At 33.1% G+C, this 26,383-nt stretch overlaps 1 protein-coding gene across 2 annotated transcripts in view; it reads right to left on the bottom strand.

Annotated features, from left to right (window-relative positions):
• The window catches only part of PRMT3 (protein arginine methyltransferase 3), a 139,779-nt gene that overhangs the window by 39,232 nt on the left and 74,164 nt on the right, over positions 1-26,383 (bottom strand). Inside the window, exons 11-14 of one of the 2 annotated variants that reach the window (XM_081278815.1) lie at positions 20,214-20,292; positions 8,568-8,755; positions 6,301-6,387; positions 177-980 (exon numbers count right to left, since the gene is read on the bottom strand). In XM_081278815.1, coding sequence (XP_081134941.1) covers positions 969-980; positions 6,301-6,387; positions 8,568-8,755; positions 20,214-20,292 — 366 coding nt within the window. In that variant the 3' untranslated portion in view covers positions 177-968. Of the gene's footprint in view, positions 1-176; positions 981-6,300; positions 6,388-8,567; positions 8,756-20,213; positions 20,293-26,383 lie in introns of those variants that run through there. The other variant, XM_081278816.1, reaches the window with a different exon arrangement.

Here is a 26,383-nt window from a genome sequence, read left to right as displayed (position 1 = left end):
ATAAAAGCACTGAACTGAGAAGTAACAGTTTATTTTTAGTTCTCTGACTTTTGTTTACTTTCATTTATTTTTCTTAACTTTAAAAAGTCCTAAATAGGCAGGTCCAGATTGATTGTTCAGATTGAATTTTAGAAACAAGTCCCTGAATAAATTCTTTTTTAATTAGGATATAGAGGGTCACAAAAGACCTTTACTCTGATGTAACCAAACAACAACAACCAAATTAAAAAAACAAACAAAGAAACAAAAAACCCCCAAAACCCTACAAAAACTAGATATACTTAACAATCATGTTTTTCATTAAAAAGACAGAAGATCTTTGAAGGCTAAGAAGTCTAAATGTACTACTTCCATGAGGTGTGTTGAGGTGTTTCTTTGTTGTGCAGAAACAGAGTGGCTTTCATACGTGAAGACAAATGCTGGGGACATGGGGTGGTGGGAGGGTTGATAGCAGGTGGAGAGAGTGTATAAATGGCAACAATGCTCAGAAACCGGAACTCTGCAGAGATGAGATGCCAGCTAACTTTCAATAGACAGGCATGGGTATTTAAGTGCATTGGAATTTGGGGAATCCCCAAGTCACCTGCGCAAACCAACTCTCCCTCATGTTACTCATGAAGACACGAAGACATGGATGGAGTTAAGATTGTGCTACAAAGCAGGAAGAGAAGGAGGTTTCTGGTGGTGCTTGGATCTCAAGCCCAAACCATCTGTAACCACACAGGTCATTATCACCACTTCAGAAATTTATTCTTCCTCTGTTATTCCAGAAACTCTTGCCCAGAAAAATGAGGTATTTGTTTCAAGTGCCTCAAGAAAACCCATTTATCTGAACAATGGACTTAACTAACCCTTGGGTAGGGGGGACAAAACAAACAAAACACTCAAGAAGAAAGGGGCTGTCTGGAGCTCAAAACAGTGGAAGTTAACTGAAATGGCACCCAGTCCTGGCTCAGCTCAACTCCCGATTAGCCTTCATCCTAGCAATCAAGGGAACAATATTAATCACTTTGGTTTATTTACACTGGTTCATTCATATAAGGTACAGCATTAAATATAAACTTAGAAAGAATGAGAATAAACTAGAAGCTATGATCCATATCAAAAGGAAAAAAAAAACAAAACAGAATTACAAATGGCTCAGGGAATTAGCAAACAGACCTTAAAAATGATTAAAATATGTTAAGAAATTGGATAAAAAGATAGATTAAATAGGTTAGAGAGATAAAAGTCTTAATCATATAAATAGGAATTCAAGAAGTAAAAGCCAAGATAACTGAAATGACAACACTGACTAATGCAGAACAACAAAAAGCATAAAGAAAGGAAATAATTAATGAATTTAATTACCTACAATTTTTCCTCCAGACAATACATGTCTATCAAACATAAGTGCCTTTTCAGGACCGAAAATAGGTTTTGTTTGTTTTTGTACACACATTATAGACCTAGCATTTAATATTTGCTTAATAAATGGAAATTTCTGTTAATATGTATTCTTACTATGTGAACATTTAAAAAATTATGATTAAGAAAATCAAATTCCTCTTCTATGCCAACATTCAGATATTAAGTTTTGTAAAATACAAAATAAAGGATTTTATTTTAAGATCATAAGTAAAAATATGAAAGAAGTTTTATTTCTTATTTAATCCTCTTTAACAACTGTAGAAGAAAAATATCTAGGACAAATGACATTCTTGTTAAATAATGTTACAAAATATTAAGAAGGGCTGGGGGGATTTAGCTCAGTGGTCAAGTGCCCCTGGTTTCAATCCCCAGTATTGGAAAACAAGAAACATATTAAGGAAATTTGGTAAAAACTTAATTGTTGTATAGTCATTATTTTACTGCATGCTAACAGAAATGCAGGATAAAAGAGAAATATGCTACATATGCTAAAATTCAGATACAAAAATGATTATGAAATTATAAAAGTAAAACACTCTACATCTAAAAGATAATACTCCTCCTGTTAGATGTAATATGGTAAAACCATCTTAAATATTTTCATTTTCAAAGTAAAAAACTTGTTTGTTAAAAGTCACTTAATGTGTACATAGGATTATGAAAGGATGCTTTTCTATGCTAGTGAGGAGCTTATAGATAGATGCCAATATAAATGTGGCCGGCCCATTATGTGATTACACAAATAAAAATAAAATCCGAACTCACAAGAATAAAATATAATGGTTCTAAATTTTATAGTTTGTTAATGAAAAATTTGTCCTGTGGTCTAAGTATATGTGTGTGTATAAGTAGTGGGGAGACCACAATGAAAACACGCTTTTCTACCGGCAGTTCTAATAATTTGCGAAGCTATCTAAAAGCACTATCAGTCTATAGCACACATGCATTGAGATTAAATCCAATGGGGGCGTTTTAGCATCTTGTTACTTTGAAAAATCTAATTTCCTTCAATTTTTTAATTAGGCCACAAATTTAGAATCTCATTAAGAAATAAATGGTTATGCATATATTTAAAATGGGCTTTACTACTCAGAAATTGTCCATCTTAATTTGTGGTAAGTGCATTTTCCTCAAGAAGAGAAAAAGCATTTAGTGTATCTGAAGGTTTGTACTTAAGAGTGACAACAGAAGTATCTGGCTTTGTACTGCTATCTAAAAAAAAAAGCCAAATCTCTTCTTCCTACTCCCCAAAGTCACTTTTCCAGCCAGGCATATTACCAGGTATTATTATTTTTTAATTTTTCCATACTGTCATTAATTCTCCTGATAGAAAAGGGGAAAAACAGAGGAAGTTCCAATAAGGTATACTCGTCCTTTTTAATCTTTGTTATAAGATTCTTTCCTTCTAAGTAGGGTGACTGATCAATCTATTAAACAGTAGCCTAGAGTCCATGTCTGTGTGATAGCTCTGGGTGGATGGTGGAGGGAGCATAATGACCTGGCCCACCCCAAAAAACAAGAGAGGTGGAGTAGATATGGATGGTTAGTTAGAATTCACAAATAATAAAAACATTAGGTGACAAAATCTTGCTCATCTCAGTGTAAACATGCTAGGAAGGAGAGGTTTCCAAGAAATGTAGATGCTTAACCCAAAAGATAAAAAGAAAAAAAAATTCAAAGTTCTACTTTTTATCTGTAGCAAAGAAGGTGAGATATGTAACTTAGTTCATCCAACCAGTCTGTCAGTTTTGCTCTGAGGAAAACTGCATTTTCATTACAGGCTCTCTTTCCCTCCTAATAATTGCTACTGGTTGAAAATTAGAACTATCAAATAAATTTGCTTCACATGCAACAGGTTTAAGATCTGTTTAAAATGCATTATGTAGTCTAGTTTCTTCTATATCTGGACTATCTTATCTACAAGGTTTCTCTCTGTATAATCCCACAGAGGTGGCCTTTGGGACCAGCAAAGAGTAAGGACATTATTTTTTCTTTTGGTACCAGGGATTGAACCCAGGGGCACTCAACCACTGAGCCACATGCCAAGCCTATCTTTTAATTTTTTTAATTTTGAGACAGAACCTCGCTAAGTTCCTGAGGCTGGCTTTGAACATGCAACCCTCCTGCTTCAGCCTCTAAGAGCCACCAGGATTTACAGGTGTATGCCACCACACACAGAACAACATATTTCACAAGTAAAACATTATTTTTATCTTCATCAATAAAATAGGAATATCAGTATTTCAAATGGCAATGAGTAATAGAAATAAATGAAAGAATGCTTTTAAAACGATGAATTGACAATCAAAATTTTAGCGACTGTTAAGTATTATCACAGGAAGACAATTTTTATCAACTAATTATTTGACAGAATAATCCTGGCAGAGTTAGCATCAATGCTACATTCTAATCTCTATCTTTAGTACTTGGCATGTACCCAATAAACATGGTTTGTAACAATAAATCACCTATTGAGATGAGTTGTAGAACTATGTTATTCAGCAATGACCAGACAAATAAAATTCCACTCCAATCTATTTCTACTTTGAAAGCCCAAACCCTCCTCATTTCCAAATAGTTATATAAAACTATTCAAGTAATGTTGAGAATAAAATATACAAATCTAAGGGTGCTTTATATAATAGTTTTTTCAAATTCATTTTCTTATGCAACTCTGTATAAGAACAAATTCAAGCACTTTTTATACACTGTATTTCAATACTAAAATTATGATTACAACCTTTCAATTAAATAAACTTTACCCATTTTTTCCTTGTAGTTTACTCTATTAAGTATACAGAATAAAATGAAGAAGGAAAGATGGAGTACAAGAAGCTTAGTTTTAACTTTATCTGAAATAAAAGGAAGTAGAAAATAACTCTATAAATGTGCTATGAAATTCTTTTATACATAAATTACCATAGCTAAAACTACTTTCCAAAATTTACTCATATGGTTTCACATGGCCTAGATTTGGCCAAGCAATGAATGAAATTCCTCCTAAATGAAAGCAGGAATTGGGCAAGGTGGGCTGGGCAGGGGGCAGGGAATAGAATGTTAGAGAAGGGTTTGTGCATCTGGGGTTTTCAGTGGTGGCCAACACTCATAGAATGGACCAGAGGCATTAGGGCTAAATGGGGTCTGTAGTGACAGAGCTACTCTTCTCTTCACAATAGAAGCAGCTTTGTGACAGGCCAGTTCTAATCTATGGTTCTAGGAGCTGTTTCTAGAAGTTCAAAATACTTCTAAAGTTTGTTCCTTTAGCCTTCCCTGTATGTCTAAGAATTATTTTATTCCCCTATATAAAACACTTTCAGTTTAAACTAGCTGATTCAGATTCTGTTGTCTGAAACTAAAAACTGAACTAGAGTTCAGAAGTAACATTACAAAAGTAATATTCATATAAAGTTCATCAAGACAGAATTACTACTGCCATTTTTCAAAGTTCAAAAAAGTACAACTAGAAACAATATCATTTTTCATATTTTCACTAACGTTTTACATCTACTCATTTTTATGTGAAGATCAATGAAAATAGAGTTGAAATATTATGAATACTGGAATTATGACAATTTCTAGGAATTCCTTTATACATGCATCTTTGCTGATCAAGATGGTCTTTTTTTCAAAATCTCAAGGATTACTAATATCAAAAGAAAGAGGCAATATAAGTAAAAACCTTTAGTCTATAATTTTAATTATTAAAAAGCACAATTAGAAAATCCGTAGGAAATGAGAAGCAAATTTTATTCTCTCCAATGGGTGTTCCAAAGTCACAAATCTGGAATCTAGATATTGTCCTTATAAACATTATAAAACCAACTTCAATTAAGAGAAAAGCAATTTCCTCAAAATTCTGGAGCACATTTGTGTGTTATGCTCATTTGGATATAAAATAATTATTGAATCAAAATTAACTGAAATAAATTTTAAGGAACCATAAAATCTTCTGAATGTTAACCTGACCTAAATGTTTAAAAGAATCAGGTTGAAGACAACATCCATCTGTTTCACATTATAGTTTCTCACAATAAATTTTCAATAAAAATTCTAACTTTTGAAGATGAGATCACAAATTTTAAAATTGTAGTTATTTTAAAAATAATATAAATATTCAAAGAACTACCACTTATATAATTCATACTTTAAGGTCCCCTTTTATTAACATTTCTGAGTCTTCTGATAGATTATCTTAAAGTTAATAAACATTTAGAAATTAAGGGAGGAAAAGTAGTAGATTATAAAAACATAATATTTCTGGCTTCACTGATCTCACTAGTCTGTATAACTAGTCATCAAGATAGAATTACTGCCAATTTTCTTAAAGCAGTTGATAGTATGAGGTACAGATTATAGAACAGAGATTATTTGAACAAAGAAATCAATAAGTAGAAGAACCAAATGTGAATCCAGAGCTGCCCACCTTTTCTACAATTCAGAGTTTTTCTATTACACAAGACTAATTTCTGAAGAAAGATAAATCAATGCCAGATCTTTATTTATTTTTCATATAATAATATAAAATATTCTACGAAATATCTAAATTAAGCGCCATTACTGGGAGGATAAAATCGCATTAGGATATGAGCTTTTATCTTTGAAGATAAAATTGAATGATCTCAATTATAAGATAGGTAATAATGAACAACATATGAAGAAAAATCATTATGTAAACATCGTTTCCTAATACTTTTCTGTTAAACTAAACTAACTTTCCTGAAGTCTGTTCACCTATTAAACCAGATCTGTTCAATGGCCCAGCAAAGGCAAAAATCGACTGTCAAAGGCAATAGTCGTTTTCATTTATCACAAGCCTAGTAATTAATTCATTAGCCTGCCAATCAACTGCACTGCTAGTGAAATCTGTGAAAGGAGAAATGAATAGCTTACCGTGCACATAGATGTCTTTGTGATTTTCAGAGTAAAATCAGAAGAAAACTCCAAATCTGTGATAGATGTTGTATGGCAATCTATATGCTACCCATTAAAAGGAAGAGAAGGGAAGAGATTGGTAAAGATAGGGGAAAAAACCCCAAAAAATCCCAGAAAATAAATACTGCCTCTATTTTTTTTTTAATGCTAAAAAAGCATTATTATAAAGCAATGATCAAAAACTTTGGTCATTTACACACTATTTTGGGGATTATCTCCAAATTGAAGGGTTGCTAAGTGTATTATCATTTAGTTAATTTTTCTTTAAATCACATTAATATCTTCTTTAGTCTTCTTGTAAGCAATGACATACATAAAATTATAGCTTTGATCTGCTAGTTTTCCTAAAACACTAAAATATTTTCAGATAAAAAACACTTTTGTGTGTTTCACCTAAAATCATTTTGTATACACATGCCACATTTGCTATAAATTATGTGATAACAGTCAATATTTTTAGAGGAAATGGAAATTTGAAATCACATGCTAATCAAAGAAAAAAGTTTCCACATTCATTTCTGTCAATGCATTTAAAGATAAGTTTATTAGATATTAAAAACAAACCATGATGTCAAATCAAACAGCAAAACTATGAAGATTCACCTCAGCTAAATATCTTTATTTTCACATTCTGCCCTGGTGCAAGTTCTTCTCCATCTCATTTAGGAGATGGGATGCAATCACCTTTCAGCAATCTCACCAGAAATATGCTGTAAAGGCTGTCAGTTTGTTTACCATGAATACATTATGACCCACTGAATGCAATTCATGTAACTATATATCTAAGGCATTACTCAATTTAAAGCAGTCTGAGAAAAAATTTTAAATGTTACAATGTGGGTTGCCTTTTAATTTGTAAGAGGGCTTAGGAATACAGAACAAATGGTATTACTTAAAAGCCTATTTTTTTTTAAAAGGCATGCATATTTATTATATACCTTTGTTTCTCAGTTCTGAATTTTCTATTTCAAGTATTTATGCATAGCAGTCTCAAGGGTAAGCAAGATGACTAAAGAGAGAAATTAGCACTTCTTTCCTCAACTCTTCTTTCTGCTCTATGTAAGGCTGAATGGGCTATGGATATGCCTTCTCTGAGCCAAGTTCCAAATAAATCCGTTACTGTCAGTATACCAGAGCATTCAACAGTCCTACAATCATCAAGCAGAAAGTAGATTTTTTTTTCCTTAAAAGCTGAATGTAATTTCTATCAGTTTGTTTTTGTTGAGAAATTTCATGTTTATTATTGTATGCTAATTATAATATTTATCCATTTAAGGAATTTAATAAACGTTTGTTGACTATCTACTTCATGTAGACAATAATTATTGATGCTATGAAAGTAATAATGTGACTTAAACAAGGAGACAATATTCTAAAACTAATGTTGAACAAACCCTATATATCTCACTATCTAGTTGAAAACCAATTAAAAAAAAATCAGTATAATTTTTCACTGAAAAGTTATTAGTGAACTCGGATAAACTCAACATTGAAAAATTCACAATAAAACCAGGGATTAACATGGTAAAAAATAATAGAAAATAAAAGAAATGAGCTGAGAAATTTCAAAATAGTAGGGCTTTAGTTCCAGGGAAAATTCAATATAATTACTTATTCTAATTTTTCCCAGCCTTTTTAGAGTAAGAAGTTAAATTATGTGGAATATATGGTATGAATCAATAAGTGTTAGAATAAAGCCAGGAGGTGGTAGTGAAGCAGTAATAGGACTTTTTGCCTTCACTAAGTTAAATAAATGTAAATTATTCAAACAGTTAGATTTGAAGGATTATAAAACTGAGTAAAAGAAATTTAAATGTATAAAGAGAAGTGATTCCAAAGGTATGATTGAGCCAACTGGTAAATATTATGACCACAAGTCTGTTTTCAAGGTCCACATACACAATGAATACACAGTTAGTTCTCTCTGGATTCAACTTGGACTGAAAGTATTTGGAAAAAAATGGCAACTGTACTGAACGTGTACACTTTTTTTTCCCTTTCATGTCATTATTCCCTAAATGAGACAATTTCAAGTATATGAAAGGATACACATATGCCAATACCACACCATTTTATATAGAAACTTGAGCACTTGAGTTTGGTATCCATTGGGGGTCCTGGAACCAATCCTTCACAGATATAGAGGGATGACTACATTGATTTCAAACAATGAGCTAAGGAAAAAGGTAACACTATTATTAAAAAAAATTTGGGAAAACACTTACCTTAATACCACAAGGATCTGAAATAAGAGACTTTGGATCTAAAACTTCCACCACAGCTTCTGGAATAACTGCCTTCTTCATGCAGGACATGTTGAAGCCATATACGTCATCCCAGAAAGCAATTCTCTCGGCATGTTTATTCACATCACTCACTGCTACAAGGCTGATAGTGCAAATGTCAGGATAAACTGTAACCAACAGAATGCCCAACAATGTAGCATCATCTCCTTTTATAAGAAATATAATTCTTAAAAGCCTCAACATAAATACTGACTGCATCAGTACTGATTACTAGCAATGAGAGATTAATGAACATATGAACCAGGGAAAACAACCAAGTTCCCTTTTGCAGTCTCTTAAAAAGATACCTATTATCATGATAGTAAAATTAAAATGAGGGTTTCAATGACAGATTCCTATTAAATTAAACTGGCATGATATAATTCATTGACCCCCCAAACTAGAAGAACTTAATTTAAACCAACAAAAAAATGTACTAAATCTTTAATTCATTGATTACTCTAAAATATGCAGAAAGAGAGAAATCATTTAAAAAGAAATGTAGCCTGTAAAAAAAAAAAAAATCAAGTAATGTAACTTTACAGTTATGTAGACCAGTTATATTACCCTCTTTTATTTAATATAAAAGGAAATGTTTATAAGCATTAAAGTATGTGCTGGACATATGTGCCATACTGAGTACATGGCCCTACTTCAAGAAAAAGCAAAATCAGCTAATTCTTACTTGCCTGGAGGAGAGGAATGGTTCTTACACAAGAACTGAAGCTCAGGTTAGGAATGGAGAGTGAAAGTGTTCTAGGCCAAGTGAGCAGTGTACACCAAGGGTAACAATTAGTAGATGGTTTGGCCTGTACACTACTCAATGAGAGAGAAACACTGAGGTCCAAAGTTAGAAAGGTGCCTGAGTAAACCACATTAGTAAACTGAATTTTCTGCTAATAATAGTAATCCAGTGAAATATTTCACATAGGGTAGCAACAGGATCAAATTTTGGTTTTAGAAACCACATAGAATGCAATGTGAAGAATAAATGGGAGAAAGATTAAAACAGACACATTAGAAATGGTTTTAAGGAGTTGGGGTTGTGGTTCAGCAGTAGAGCGTTCACCTAGCGTGTGCAAGGCCCTAGGTTCAATCCTCAGCACCACATATAAATAAAATAAAGGTATTAAAAAAAAAGAAATGGTTTTAATAATCTAGGTGATCGAACTAGGGTTATGGGTAAGGGACTGGAAAGGGGAAAAAGTCTTCAAGGATATGTCTATCTAGGAGGCAGAACTCATGGGATTTTGAGACTATCTGTGGAGGTAAGGAAGAGTTAATGAGGCAGTGAGCCAGATATGGACAGCCCTGATGTAGATGAGGGAGAAATGGATGATGGGGTTGTTACCAGGCCTACCATACTGTACTACTTCAGGAAGTACCAGTCATACTGTACTTATGGAAACTACATAGCCTACAGTTACACAGTTCAGAGATGCAAGTAAACAGCTCCAAAATCCTTCTATATTATTAAAAATCAGAGCAGGATGTTTTAATGTCATGTATCTTGATCAGGTTTGGCAAACTACAGCCCATGGGTGAAATCCACTCTGTTGTTTTTGTAAATAAAGTCTAATTAGAACACCACATTTGCTTACATATTATTTGAGATTGTGATATGCTGTAGTAGCAGAAATGACTAGCTGGGACAGGGACCATACTGCAAAAAAACTGAAAATATTTACTACCTACCTGGTCTTTTACAGAAAGTTTGCCAATCTTTTGCTCTATATCAAACAATGTTATGAAGTAGTAATACCACTTAGAAATAAAGATAATTTTTTCACAAGGAGAAATTACAACTCATGAAAAGTAATAAAACAGCTTTGAAACTATGCTGGTAATAAGAAGAAATAAACTAAAAAGGAATATGAATTTACTTTTTCTAGTGTTGAGGTATACTCTTCCAGTAATTATATTTCACAAAGGTAACAAAATTAATTTTTGTATTTTAGAATGTAGAAATGAAATTATTCTAGCTCTCAATAAGATCTATGAATATTCATGAAGGATTTATAATCAGTGTTATAGGTCAATTTGGTCCTAAATCCACCTCTACACAGCTGCCTAATTTTGGGCCACCTGCCAGAACACTCACCCACCCTTTAACTTCACATTCTGACACATTTGTCATTTGATTTTTGTTGGATAGAAGCTATAATTGAATAATTATTCCTGCTTGTTGGTAAAATTAACAAAGCACTGATTGGACAAAAGCACCTTCTTAACAGACCATTTATAAATTCATGGCTTTGACATCTGTGTCCTTCTCGATTCACTGCCCAGAATTCATTTGTCACTAGAACAGCTTACACAGTGAATAAAGATGGGAAATTCTTTATCCCTTAGAAATGCCCACAAACTTTTGGACACCAAAGGATAAGACTGAGATGCGTAAGAACACAATTCCTAGTAAACACTACTGTCACTGCTTGCACATAAACAACCAGAGTAAAATGGTTTAGAACAAAAGCAGACAGTATGTCCAAATAAACTGTGCTTCTCATAATATATGGGAAAGACACACAGAAAGATTTTAGTGAAGTAATTATAGCAAAATACTTGATATGCATAAAAGGAAATGTACTATAGTAACCCCAATTGGCAGATATTTTGGGAGTCAAATTAGCTTAAATAATCAATTTCTAGTTTATATAATAAGGATATCTTAAATTGGATACTTCTCCATCATCAACTTATAATGACTAGGCCTCTAAAATTTAGTAAACTAACATGTACCTGAAATATACTTTGAAAAAATTATGTACTGAAAAGAAGTAGAAAGTGATACTATTTCAGTATCACCGAAAAAACCCAAAATAATAGATATGAACATAGATCTAATGATGAGGAAGTACAGGGTGAATTATAGAAACACTAAATGAAGCTTTTAAGTCTTATACACTATTGTCAAAGGCTGCTTATATTTGAGATAATCCATGTAACAGCATAGATAATGTGAACTGCTATAGAAAAGCCACATAATTCAGGAACACAATTAATATTTATCAAGCAACTATTTTTTGGTCAAGCATCTCATTTAGATTTTTGAATGATTTCTTAAAGCTTGATTACAATTTTCATTTTTCCAGATAAGGAGACTAACATTCAAAGAAGTAACTTGCCCAAATGACTAGTCTTAATCATCGAACATGATAACTGATCAACTAATGAAGCAGAGATTCAATTTAAGGTTTAATCTAAATACTTTCCAGTTCTATTTTATGCTTTTTGAAATGAAAGAGAGGGAAAGAAGGTATCCTTATTCTAAGATAAATGGGCATTTGTTGGAAAAGAGAGAGGGAGAACAAAATGGATTGAGAAAGACTGGTAATTAATGAAATTCAGGAAAATAGTAATGTCCAGTTTTAGTTATTTGACGATGGGTGAACGGATGAGATGACAGGGCAAAACGAAACAGGGGAAAGGAAAGTATTCAAGCAAAAATGAGGAAGAGTTCAGTGTATGGCTTAGTTTTCCAAGCAGAGAGGGGGAAAAGTAAGGAAAGTAAACTTGCAAGTCTGGAATTTGTAACAGAGGCAGTTTCTTATCAGCATAGATCAGATTTTCAAAAGCCAATTCCAATGCAAACTCTTAGAGGCAGAACTATCAGTGCCACTCTATTTTGCAACCCTGTCTAAACAGTTTGTGTAATCCTTTATTCTATGAGGCAGTGCCTGCTTCTTCTGTGGAAGAAGAAAATGACAAACTTGGTTTCTTTCCCTTCTGCATTATTTAGGCTTGATCAGGGCTTGATCACAGTTGGTGTGATCAGCAGTGTCTGTCATCAAGTGCCTAGCATTAAGGTAATGGTATCACTTCTCAAGAAGTCCCATAATGTAATTTTGAACTTTGTTGCTGGGCTGCAGAGCCTTTTAGCCTGGTTTTCCAGTTCTCATAGATATTTTATACCTACTCTTCTCTTTCAATAAATTATTTTTCTGTTACACACGGTAGATTTCTATTTTTTTTTTTTTTTTTTTTGCAATACGAACTCCAAATGATATAAAGAGAAACAAACATCTCAAATTTTTAGTACTCTTCTAGATTCCGGTTCAAAAGAGTGTGGTGTGGGACCTGAATATCTGTATTAAAAAAAAAAAAAAAAAAGTCCTCAGTGACTGCAATGGTCTCTGTCAAGATTGATTAAGAAATAAGTCAGCTTAGTGAAGCTAGCCAATCCCTAAAAAACAAATACCAAATGTCTTCTTTGATATAATGAGAGCAACTATGAACAGAGTAGGGAGGGAGAGCAGGAAGAAAAGATTAACTTTAAACAGAGACATGAGATGGGAGGGAAAGGGAGAGAAAAGGGAAATTGCATGGAAATGGAGGGAGACCCTCATTGCTATACAAAATTACATATAAGAGGTTGTGAGGGGAATGGGAAAATAAACAAGGAGAGAAATGAACTACAGTAGATGGGGTAGAGAGAGAAGTTGGGAGGGGAGGGGAGGGGGGATAGTAGGGGATAGGAAAGGTAGCAGAATACAACAGTTACTAATAGGGCATTTTGTAAAATTGTGGATGTGTAACCGACGTGATTCTGCAATCTGCATTTGGGGTAAAATTGGGGGTTCATAACCCACTTCAATCTAATGTATGAAATATGATATGTCAAGAGCTTTGTAATGTTGTGAACAACCAATAAAAAATTAAAAAAAAAAAAAAGAAATAAGTCAGAAAATGTCTACATTAGTACTTCATTGTACTGGACAAATGACCATCAACTTCATATCTTCACAATTCTAACTCTAGGAAGATGTTTATAATGAAAGAGCACATAAGGCATTTGTGTTTAGTTATGTCTATGTGAGGGGCAAAAAAAAAAAACCCTTTGGGTGTGCACATAATGAAAACAATATTCTTTTCCAGTAAAATGGGCTAATACATGGATTAATAGGTTCCTAATTTTCTTTTGCAAAAATTAAGATTTTACATATTATTACTAGTTTTAAGGAGGTTTTAATGAAATGAATCATTTTCCATATGCTGTTTACAGAGTATTTCAGCTTGTTTCATTCCTGAATATGTCAACTTTGATTGCTTGATTAAGGTGAAGTTAATTAGGCTTCTACACATCTACACTGAAATCAACTCTTCTCCCTTTTGTAATTTAGTAGATACTTTGTGGGGGAAGTTCTTTAAAAGCAGGGAAATACCTCATTCTTATTGAAATTTTCAGAGTATTCAGTTAGTCATTTATGTCTGAATGGACTTAATGTTTCCTATTATTCAAAGAGTTGTAATAGGCCAAAAAATAGTTAAGAATATAAAAGTTTAAATGGCAGAAGTAGAACTCTATTTGTAAATGACTTGTTTACACAGAAAATCCTAAGGCATTGATATAATCACTAGAAGGAACAAGTTAGTTCAGAAAGATCAGCCAATTGGAAAATAAATCTCAATAATTTCCATTTGTAAGAATGACAAAAATTTTAAATACTCAAGAATAAGTTTAACAAAAGATATGTGATACCCCTATACTAAAAATAATACATAACAATGCAGGGAAAAATTAAGCTAGATTTTTAAAAATGAAAAAATATGAGTCTTCAGAGTTTAGAAGACTCAACACTGTTAAGATGCTGATCATTCCCAAATAGATCTATTCTTTTAACACAATTCCATTTTTTGGGGGGTGGGGGTACCTGGGATTGAACTCAGGGGCACTCAACCACTGAGCCACATCCCAACCCTATTTTTAAAATTTTACTTAGAGACAGGGTCTCACTGAATTGCTTAGTGCCTTGCCATTGCTGCTAGTGTCTTTGAACTCATGATCCTCCTGCCTTGGTCTCCCAAGCTGCTGGCATTACAGATGTGCACCACCGGGCACGACCCAATTCCTTCTTAATTCTTTTTTTTTTTAAGCAGAAAACTGCCAGATTCTTATTTGTTTTTAAACAATCCTTCCATGACCAAACTGCTAAAGCCAAACTTATTTCAGAGGTTTCCTTACCATTTCTGTTTACTTTTTAACATAAATTCGAAAATCAGCCTATTTAAAAAAACTGTTCATAGAAATTGCATTACAATTTTAGAAACGTCATCCTATAAAAATTTTGAACATTTAAATACTAGGGAAAATATCATTAATTCTCATATACTTACCACCTACCTTTAACAATTGTATTACTTTTGGATTCCCTTATATTTTAAATTAATTTTGGGAGACTGGACATCTTTATGGCATTGCCTCTCTATCCAATAATATGGTATCTCTTTTCATTTATTTAAATATTCTTCATGGGTCATTCAGTACTAAACTTTTCTGCATATAAATCTTATTTTTTAGCAATATTGAGGACCAAATATTCAATCCTGAATATCTTTATCCATTTAATTTCTCTAAATTATTTTTCAAGTCTGGCCTCTATAAAGTACATAGAAATGGGCATTCTTTTGTAATTTCAATGTAAAAAAAAATTCTTTTTTTTTTGTGAGTGCAAGTGTGCCATCCTTGCACAGAGACATGCTAATCTCTATTGCATCAGTCTAATTTTAGTATCCTTTTTCTTTTAATAGCTATTTGGATTTATTCCTTTGTTCATGACTACCATTTTCTAGTCTTTTTTTTTTTTTGGCAGTGCTGAGGAAATGAACCCAGTATCAATCATGCTAGGTAAGCATGTACACTGCTTTGTACATGTCCTTTCCTTGTGTATTACTCATTACATATAGGAAGTTATTTTTGTTCTAGTAGCTTACTTTATAATTATAAACTTACATTACATCTTTAGTTCTCTATTTATATCACTATTTACTATTCTCCTACCATGAATAATAATAAAAATAGTATATTTCATTTTCATTTTAACACCCAATTACTATTTTTTTTATAGTTTACAAAGTTGTACTAAAGATACAACAACCAATACAGAAGGTTGGCAGAGAGTTAGTAAATACTATAAACAGCTTTTCAGAAAAGTTAGGAATCAAATGCCATAATTTATTTCACCTGAAGGAGGTAGGAACTACCAGTTTGTTTATTTTTTAAAGATTTTTTTAAAAAGATGGACACAATATCTTTATTTATTTTTATGTGGTGCTGAGGATCGAACCCAGTGCCTCACATGTGCGAGGCAAGCGCTCTACCACTGAGTGTTATATAACCCCAGACCCCCAGTTTATTTTTTTAAGTCACTTTTTAAAAAACACGCAGCAAAACTAATTCTTTGGCATATACACATTCATAAATACATATAGCTTGTTTAATTACCATCATAACCTGTCACTCAAAAGACAAAGCACTGGCATTATAAACACTTCCTCCCACCTGCCTCCTTCATTCCCTTTCTAATTTTTGTGAGATGTGGTATTTGAGGCTGTTAGGGTGTTAAATATTCACATTCTATGTTGTCATTCTAAAATATACATTTGTTTTAGTTTCAATTCTAGATGTAAAAGTACCATTGGTCACAATCAAACATTTTTCCTGTTTTGTGGTACTTGAGATTGAACCCAGGAGAACTTTACCACTGAGCTACATTTCCAGCAAGCCTCCATAGCACTGTGCCTCCCCACTTCCTTTTTTAATTTTTTGAGGCAGGATCTTACTAAGTTGCTGAGGCTAGCTGGAACTTGTGATCCTCCTGCCTCAGCCTCCTGACTCACTGGGATTATAGGCATGTTCCACTGTGTCTGGCTAATTTTCCTGCCTACCTTTCAGTTGGATTAATGTAAAATACTACAATTTCTGACATATATTTAACGATTAGCAAATTTAAGGAAAAAAATACAAGAAGCAGACTTTAGTAAACTTGCAATCATGGAGTTTCCAAAATTATTATTAGTAATAGTATTAGTAATAGTAGTTAATGACTACATTCTCTAAAGTGCTATGGATTTCTTGCTGATATCAGGGAGGAGGAGCTAAGTTTACTTTACACTTTTGATAAATATATATCACAAAAGGTAGCATTCTTTTTTTTTTTTTTTTTTTACCTTAAACCTTTTATTTAAATTAATCCTTTGATGTACATTCCTTCCCCAATCTGCCTGTGTAGGGCCACGTCCTTTCTCTGATTTAGAGTCCTGTGATTTAAATCACAGTAAAGGTAGCATTCTTATTTTTTTAAAAATCAAGAATATAAATTGTCTTTTGCCACCAAAAAAAAATTAATGTGTGATTATGTTTTATAAAGTCTTTACTCCATGCCTGTGTGTGTGTGTGTGTTTGTTTGTATGTGTATAGAAAGAGAGAGAGAGGAAAAAAGAGGGAGTATACCGACATAAATTGAACCTAAATGCTTGTAAAAGTAAATTATGGTCCCACATGTTTATATGGGCCTTCGATATTCTCTCTCTCTCAAAGTACAATCATTCTTTTTATAAAAATCTTTCCACTACTAATTTCTTAGTGAATCTTTCCTTCAAAAAAATAAAAAATAAAGAAAAACTTTGCAAAAAAAGAATGAGCATTTAAATGATGGTGATTCATCAAGACTTGTACAAAGAGGTTAAACCATTTCAAGTTACTCATTTCTGATTTCTCTTTTGTTAGCAAATAACATTCAACAATACTTTTCAAGCAGTTAAATGCCAACCTCGTCTAATATAGCTCCAGATCATCTTAACACGAATATTACTATAGAAAAATTAGAATGAACTAGACTCACAAGCTTCCTTTTCATCCCTCTGATAATGGGAAATAGCTCTGCCATGGTTCACATTGCTGTAGGTTCTTAATGAATTTCAACGAGAATTCAATTTAAATGCATTACATTGCTGTCAGTTCTTCAGTAAGATCAATGAATACCATTTGGGGGGGATGGAAACAGTTATCTGAATTTTCCCTAGAACTTCATAGCAAGAGTCAAATTAAACAAAAGCACTTTAGTAGGATATAACAAAATTAAGGTGAAAAGAACATGGATATTAGAGTCACGGAGTTCTGAGTTAAAAAGAATAAAAAAAAAAAAAAAAGACTTCACCACCTAATATGTATTATCGTATTATCTAGGACACCTTTAGAGATTGTTTCTAAAATCCCAAAGGGCTGTTTGTGAGATTACATCTAATAAACTAAACAAAAGTATATTACTGGACAGCTGGTAAACAGATATTTTTTAATGTTTATTTTTTTAAAAATCACTATAATTTTACAAATACATAGCCAATTTTTATAGAGTAAAATTATCTAAAAGTTCTAGTCACTTTCATGGCAGAGATCAGGAACTTATCTTGATATAATTACAGAAAATGTGGTAAAATGGGTTTGTTATGGAAATAAAAAGTCAACCAATTTAAATGGTATTATAAAAAGAAACCCATTGTTCTGGAGAATTTCTGTTACTTTTACCAAGTAATGTTTTGACAGTATTGATTTTTAACTATATCATAATTGCTCAAGCAATTTTGTAGTCTATTGATGGGCAGAAGGCTATAGTCAAGTGCTTTATCACTAGTTCAACATGTCCCTTTCCTATTACTTTCCGTTAACCGTGCGTATGTGTGTGTGTTATTCGGGATGAAACCTAGAGTTTTGTGCATGCTAGCACCCTACTACTGGTCTATACCTCCAGCCCAATTTTTTTATTGTAAGACAGGAACTTGGGGCCTAATCCCACGTGATGGAGATGAGGGTCTACTTTTTTTTCTATTAGACGTAGGGTCTATGATTTTATTCCTTGGTCCATGATCCATTTTGAGTTGAGTTTTGTGCATAGTGAGAAATATAAGTTTAATTTCATTTTGTTGCATATGGATTTCCAGTTTTCCCAGCACCATTTGTTGAAGAGGCTATCTTTTCTCCAATGCATGTTTTTTGTACCTTTGTCTAATATAAGATAATTGTAGTTTTGTGGGTTAGTCTCTGTGTCCTCTATTCTGTACCATTGGTCTACCAGTCTGTTGGTGCCAATATCGTGATGTTTTTGTTACTACTGCTCTGTAGTATAGTTTATGGTCTGGTATAGTGATGCCACCTGCTTCACTCTTCCTGCTAAGGATTGCTGTAGCTATTCTGGGTCTCTTCTTTTTCCAGATGAATTTCATGACTGCTTTTTCTATTTCTATGAGGAATGTCATTGGGATTTTGATCGGAATTACATTAGATCTGTAGGGGTTCTGTTAGTGTATGATCCTGGTTTGTTTGGGGCACTTTTCTCCCTTGTTTTTTCATGTTGTCTATGGGCCTTCCTTTCTTGCAGTGTGGGTCTGAGATATTACAGTTTCTACCCTATATTCTTATAGTACCCATGCAGATTGTTTGTACTTCACCTTGATGTTGGTCTTTCAGACCCTGCTGGCGTCCATCCCTGTATGCTACTTAGGGGGTGGCAACAATAGCAGAGGTAATTCAAGATAATAGTTGAGGTGCTCCAAGATGGAAGCAATGTCTTACAGATATGGGGCTGAAAGGGTGGGCCTCATACCCTCTTTGGGATGCCTGCTTTGAGATACAGCTGCTTCTAGGCCCTGTCTGTTGTCAAAAAGTTAGGGGCTATTGTGTGGGTAACGATGTAATGATGACTGCAGTGTCCTAAGACAGAAGTTGGTTAGGCTTAGGCTCCTAGGGTTGGGGGGTGTGTGAACTTGGACCTACCCTGGACCTGGGTCCAGCGCAAGTCAGTGTGTGCCTGGGTTCCCACAGTGGTCGGAAGAGGGGGTCCTATGTTGGAGGCTGGGTGCCGGAGGCTGGGCTCCGGTGGGTGTCTGCAGGTGGAGGAATGGACCTGGGCCTATTGTGAGCAGGCCGGTGTGGGCAGATCTGGGCTGCTGATCTTGACATTCTGAGGTAGTCTGCTGGTCGGAAGGGGTGGTCCTGTACCCGAGGCTAGGGTCCAGCAGGACACCCGCTGGAGGGGATAGATGAGGCCTACTGTGAGCCTGGATCCCAAGCAGACTGGTGCGGGGTCAATTCAGTTTTAATGATTCAAACCAATGAAGATGTACACTGTTATGTGTTCTAGAAGCTGTGGAGTCTGCTCAAGTGATGAAGATAAACAAAACATAATCCCTTCTCCTAAAGAAAACATTTGTTCAAGCAAAGGCCTGCAAAAATACAATCTTCTGTATGTGTAGAGTTACTATGAAAAATATTTTCTACAGACATGAAAGCCTTCCAAATGTATTGGGATTTATTTATATACTTATTGGATATGAGGTGTTTTAAAACTTATTAGAAACCAGTCACTATTTAAATGTTTTCATTAAATCACAGAGAAGTGAGGCTGTATATTTAGTGAAATCATGAAAATCTGACATTAAAATGAATAATCTCTAACTTTGTATGAAATACGCTATTGGAAAAAGGAACTTAATGACATGAAGATTAAACATGTAAAGGCATTTCTACTAGATTTTGACTTGAATATTAAAAAACTTCCAGAAACTAGTCCTTATGTTTTTATTTTAAAAGCCATAAAATAAAAAGTCTTTTTCAAAATACCATTAACTTGGAGTCCTGCATATCTTATATAATGTTCTACTTCAACAATATCTTAACACTTCTAATGGAAATATCTTTCATCTCTACTGGGAACTTTCTCAGCCAGGCATAGTTTATTTGAAATTCAAAGGTTCATTTGGTTCTACTAGACTAAAATTAGATTATTAAAACTGAAATTTTATACTCACCCGATCCTCCTTTTGCCAAGTATTTGTTCTTTGCATAAAGGACAGAATCCAACATAGATTCAAAAAGAAGAAAATAGCCCTGCATGAAACAGGAAAAGATGGACTTTAGAAATAGATAGTATCCTCTTAAATGGATCAATTCAAATATCTGGATTACTCTTAAAAAATCAATCTATCTATCTATCTATAATATTTGTCAATCATACAATATTCTACAAAGTCTGAAATTATTGTTTGTAACTTCTTCACATATTACTTTATTAGAAAATCAGGTCATGTTGTAAGGTGAACCTGGAAATCTCATTATGGTAGATCAAACTGAAGCTTCTTTACAAGTGGTCCCATTTATCAAACTGTTTCTACCTCAATAAGAGGAAAATTTTAGATAGAAATTGTTAACAATTCCTAAACTCCCTGAAATGTTGCAATATTAATCATAAGCAATGATTCTCAACTACATTTTGTCTTCCCATATCCAGCAAAGTCTGGAAATGTTTTGGACTGTCACAACTGAGGACAGGGGTTGGAAGAGCTACTGGGTAAAGCTAAGAGATGCTGATAAATGTACCACAATGCATAAGACTGGCCCCCACAACAAGGAACTTCTTGGTCCAAGTGTTAAAAAAAATCCTAGTGTGGAGCACAATTTCTCAATGTATTTCCTGTCCAATTATTTTTTTCTGTAATTAAAAAACAAAGGTGGTGGTGGGGATCCCCTTATTCAAAGATGTTTGAGAAACACTAGATGCCATATTTCCTCTTAACAGACCCATAATGAACATCAACACACTAAAAGTTCTAATTAGTGATGTGATAAACAGAGCTGCGGAACATATTTTAACCAAATGTCACTCACTTTTTTACATCTATCAACATCTTGCAGAATTAGTGTTACCTGAAATATAGATCATTGAAAATAACTGCCTACACACAAAGACTTAGCAATAAAGCTCAGTTATTGATGTGTTCACATTAGGAAAATTAAGCATTTGGCAGAAATATTTTCTGAATTGAGTACTTCAGCAATATGTTAAACTTTTTAAAAGTTCCCATATGATGTGAGTACTAAAACAAGGAATTTGTGGAATTCAACTAAGAAATCTTTACCAATTTGACTTCACTTATGCATAAGTATACACAGAAATGTTTATGAATAGGCATTCATCCTCTGATTAAAGTGAATTAAATTTATGCCAAGAAATTATTACAAGAGGGAGCATTAATTCAACCTATGGTAAAGGGATCAGCTGTTAAAACATGTCAACTGGGTGGAAAACAATGGTTCTTATTTGCAAGAATGATAGATTATAAAATGTTAAAATAAAATTTATACTTTGAAACAAAGAAAATATTCATTAAAGGCCAATCTTTTTGGAATGAGGAAAAGAACAGTTTGGTTTTCAACTGTGTGAAACTATTTTCTAGTATTGTGCTTTCAAGTAATTAGCAAAGGTGAAATATTTTATTTCCATATGCTCAAACTCCATCTTACTTCCATGTATTACAAACAAACCAAAAAAAGTTCTTGAATCAATAAATGAAAACTCCATCTGGAAACATCTTGAATTACTGCATAAAAAGTTTTTATTGGATACTCACCAGAGATTAAATTATATTGTATTTTAAATTGATAATATAGTCAGGACTAGAGACAGTGGTTAATAAGACTTCTGGATTTAAATCCCAGATAAGCCCCTCTCTCTACATGACTTTGGACAAGTTAATATCTTTGTGTCTCAGTTTTCCTCATGTGTAAAGCAACAATGATATTTGATTTCACGGGAGGTTACAAGGATTAAAATGCTAGTTTGTGCAAAATGGTTTGGAGTAATCTTAGCTGAATAAATTTAAAAATATATTTAAAATATAGATTTCTAAAGGACTAATCAGAATTTTAAAATTATGTTTAATGAGATAGAATAAAGACTTGCCAGTCTGTCCAGAATCACATAACATTAATTTTCATTAACAGTTGCATACTACAACCCATGAGTTAGGACTCAAATTCTGTTTGTTTTTTTCAGGAGTCTATCAAAATACATTTGGTGAAGTGGGTGTGCCAGGGATTAAACCAAGGGGAGCGTAATAACTGAGCAACATCCCCAGACCATTTTTATTTTGAAACAGGGTTTCACTAAGTTGTTTAGGACGTCCCTAAGTTGCTGAGGCTGGCTTTGAACTTGCATTTCTCCTGCCCTAGCCTCCTGAGCCGCTGACATTTTCTTTATTCAGTTATTTTTCTAGACCAGCCTAGATTATGTATCTGTGTGTGCAGAAAATATAACACCACTCAAAATTCTTTTACAACTGAAAATATTTTAAAGTGCAATAAAAATGATTCAACCAAATTGGGCAAATTAGTGCTAATTCCGAGTTTCAGATTCTTCCCACAAAGATAATCACAGGCATGTTTTCCCCCAGGGGCAAAAATCATATTCTCAATTTTGGTATGTATATTTAAGACTTTCCCATGTCTGCTTCCATTTGAAATAATAAATACGAATAGGCACCTTTCCACACACCCCATGATGATTATCTTTAGCCAAGATTAGAATCCTGATCAGACAATGTTAGAGACAGTTACTAAAGTTCTAACCATTTAACCTAATTTTTCAAAGTATCTAAGTATGATAGAAACAAGTGTTAGATTAATTTACTTTAAGCCATACAGTTGATAAATAATACTGGAAAATATTTACTTCCCCTCACAAAACAGTATTCAAGAGTTCTGACTTAAACATTGATTTGATTCAATTTCCACTGCTGTAAAAGTCAACAGTGAGACAGGAGATAACCATGCCCAAGTGAAAAAATACCCTCCAATAAGGTCCATGTCTTTGCATTTCATCTTCCAGTCAGTCATTATTAGGTCAGAGTTTTTCTAAAAGCAAATAGTCAAATGCCTTTGTTGATATACGTAAAGGATTCAGAATAGCACCTGGTACACAGTTAACACATAAAGCCTATGAAAAACCACAAGACATGTATTTAATTTTTGTAAGTTACCATATTGGGTCAGTGACTATGGGTTAGAGTTGGGGCTGAAATGGATAGATGGCTAAAGCAAGTACTTTTCACCCTTTCCCATTTTTCGCCACTCCTTTCTCTCTTCATTGGTGTATCATTAAAAACAATATCCTTCTTTATTTCTAATATATTTTTCATTCTGACAGAAAGATATTGTTTGCATATGAAGAGGCTTCTATTGTGTTGAAGCTAGCAAAACAATGGAAAAAATATTTCGTCAAAACAAGAATACACATTTCTTCATATTTAGGAGATATGCTACATTATTTAAAACTCAATGACCAACAATTTTACTGATTATTTGTTTAAACTGGTGTTCAGGTATGTGTTCAACTGTTAACTTCATCAGAAAGTATTTCTCTGATGGTCTTTGTAAAATATTCTCTTCTTTTCCCATTAAGGTCCATTTCTTTGCCAATTTTATCATAATACTTATGAATAAAAATATTAAAACTTTTATTTGTGTGTTTATTCTGTTTCCTCACTAAAATATAGGCTCCAAGAAGTGCAAGGACTTTGTATAATATGAAGCTATATTCCTGAGGGCTGGAAATGTGACTGGTACATACAAGAACTCAGTAAGTAATTTTTGAATGAATAAATGATTAAGAGTTAAAACTGTATAATATTCATCATAATGAAACAGTGCTTCAAATTTTTTTTCTGGTACAAATTCAAATTAGTTATTTTAAAATGATGCTTTGTTTTCTAAAACTAAAACTCTCAAATTGTTAAAGTGTTGATAGTTGTTAGGACTCTGTAAGAATTATCGCATTTAATTCTCCCCCAAAGTACATTTTGTTATTTACATTTCATTGATGAGAAAACTAAGATTTAGAAATGTTAAATAAATTAAGACCTGGCTGGGCTTGGTAGCCCATGCCTGTAATCCTAGAGGAAAGATTACAAGTTTGAGGCCGGCCTCAACAACTTATCAAGGTGCTAAGCAACTTAATAAGACCCTGTTTTAAAATAAAAAGCAAAAAGGATTGGGGATGTAACTCAATGGTAAAGCACCCCTGGGTTCAATCCCCAGTAGCCTCCTCTCCTCAAAAATTAACACCTACAAAATAGCTTATTGTCAAACAAACATGAGTGAATAAAGCAGAATGTGAACCTTGGCCTTACTGCAGAGCTCAAGTTCTGGATCACTACTTTATATGCCTTCTTAAATTGATTTGCCTGATTGTAAATAAGATTCAGTATTTGCATTAGACTACATTTGTAATTTAGGATTCAAGGGTTTCAAAATGAAAACTTTCCTACAGAACATACTAAGATTAGAATGTACAAGTATGCAATTAAGAATCTTTCAGAGTGATACCTGAAAGAAAAGTAGCTCTTTTCCATCATCCACAGTGAAAATATTAATTTAGATAATCAATGTATATACTAGAATATGTGAAGAACTAATATAAGTTATTATGAGATAAACTGATACACCTAGTTAAGACTATCAAAGATGAAAAGAGTCCTAAATGTATTGCTAATGGTTATTGTGCTTTTCCTCATCTTTCCAGTTTGCTAAACTTCATTTTACTATAGGCTCCCAATGTGATAGAACAGCCTTTAAGTTTCTGGGAATTGTCCTTGGTTCTGAACCAAGTCATTTATTACTAATATCAGAAAGCCTTGCTCCAAATGCCCTGGTCCTCTGCAGTGTAATTCACATTGTAATTTCACAGGCTACTGCCTCACCTGTAGGGGTACCATCTGGAAGGAGAATATACCTGATATTTTCTCCTATGATGCTCATGGGGCACTCTTCTTTCAAAGAGTCATTTTTACTTTTAAAAATTAAATATTCTATTTATCCTTCAAAAATTAAGTATCACAGAATATGTAATTAAATCAAGGACCAGAATATTAACATTATTCATAGAAATGGGAACCTTATTTTTAAAATACCTGCTTATGATAATCTTCTTGATAGAACAACAACAAATAATAATCTTCTTGACAGAACAACAACAAATAAAAACCTGTGATACCTTCAGTATAAAGTGTTTCTCTTCTCATTTTTAGTTCAAATAAATGAATCAACTGAAACACCCCCTAGGCAAAATATAGGTACTAAAAAAAAAAAAGTGAGTCAAGATAGAGTTACAATTAAAATAAAGGGTTAATCTAGAGAACAACTGATGATATATAATCAAAATTTTGAAATTTTATAAAGATAAAAAATTTACTTGCAACAAATATACAAACCTACAAAATCTAATCCCAATCTAGCAGAATGTCTATAAGTGCAGCAATAAACTTGATTACATCATAACCCAGAACTTCTGTTTGGTAGGCAGGGAGGAGCAGGAAAGAAACAGGAAGTAAGAGAGAATGAAATAAGAGCAAATTATGTTATATGTGTATATGAATATATCACAATGAACCCCACTATTATTTATAATTTATGATCCATGAGTAGAAACATTTTCAAAGGATATAAAAAGAACCAAAAGGTAAGCCAGAGCTTAAAAAGATACTGGCTGGCCACACACATGTACATGTAATCTCCAACAAAAAACAGTATGATTTTTTTTTTAAGCAGGCAAAAGAAAAACAAGCAAAAGAATTAAATACAATTACTTCGCCAAATAAGAAATATAAATAGCTCCTAATCATATGCAGACATGATAAACTTCATTATGATCCAAATACAATGGAAACCATTTCACTACTACTAGATTAGCAGTCATATAATAACGATTGTTGGCTATGAATGTAAAAATTTTTACTTTGAAAACAGGTAGGCATTATCTAGTAATGGGGAAGAGCAGACCACCCTGTGATCTAGCAACTTAATCTTAATTATACACTTGGAAATGCATGTTTGAATGCAAATGCATATATGTAAAAGTATACCACAGCTATTATTTGCTATGGTAAAAAAACAGATATGAGTGCCCATCATCAGTAAAGTAGAAAAACACATTGTGACACATTTATACAAAAATATCACAAAAATGAAAAGAAAAAAAAAAACAAATTATCCTTGCATGCACTATTACTGAGTGTTATAAATATGACTGAATGAAGAAAGCAAAACCCCTCTTTTTTTTTAATACCAGAAGATACTTACATTGTGGTACTACTTTTGAAAATGTCAAGAACTGACAAATATAAACTAGCCTGTTCAAGAATGTAAA

This window comes from Spermophilus citellus (assembly GCF_964194105.1).
Source record: "Spermophilus citellus genome assembly, chromosome: 2".
Lineage (NCBI taxonomy): Eukaryota > Metazoa > Chordata > Mammalia > Rodentia > Sciuridae > Spermophilus > Spermophilus citellus.
This window is presented reverse-complemented; position numbering and strand designations above follow the sequence as displayed.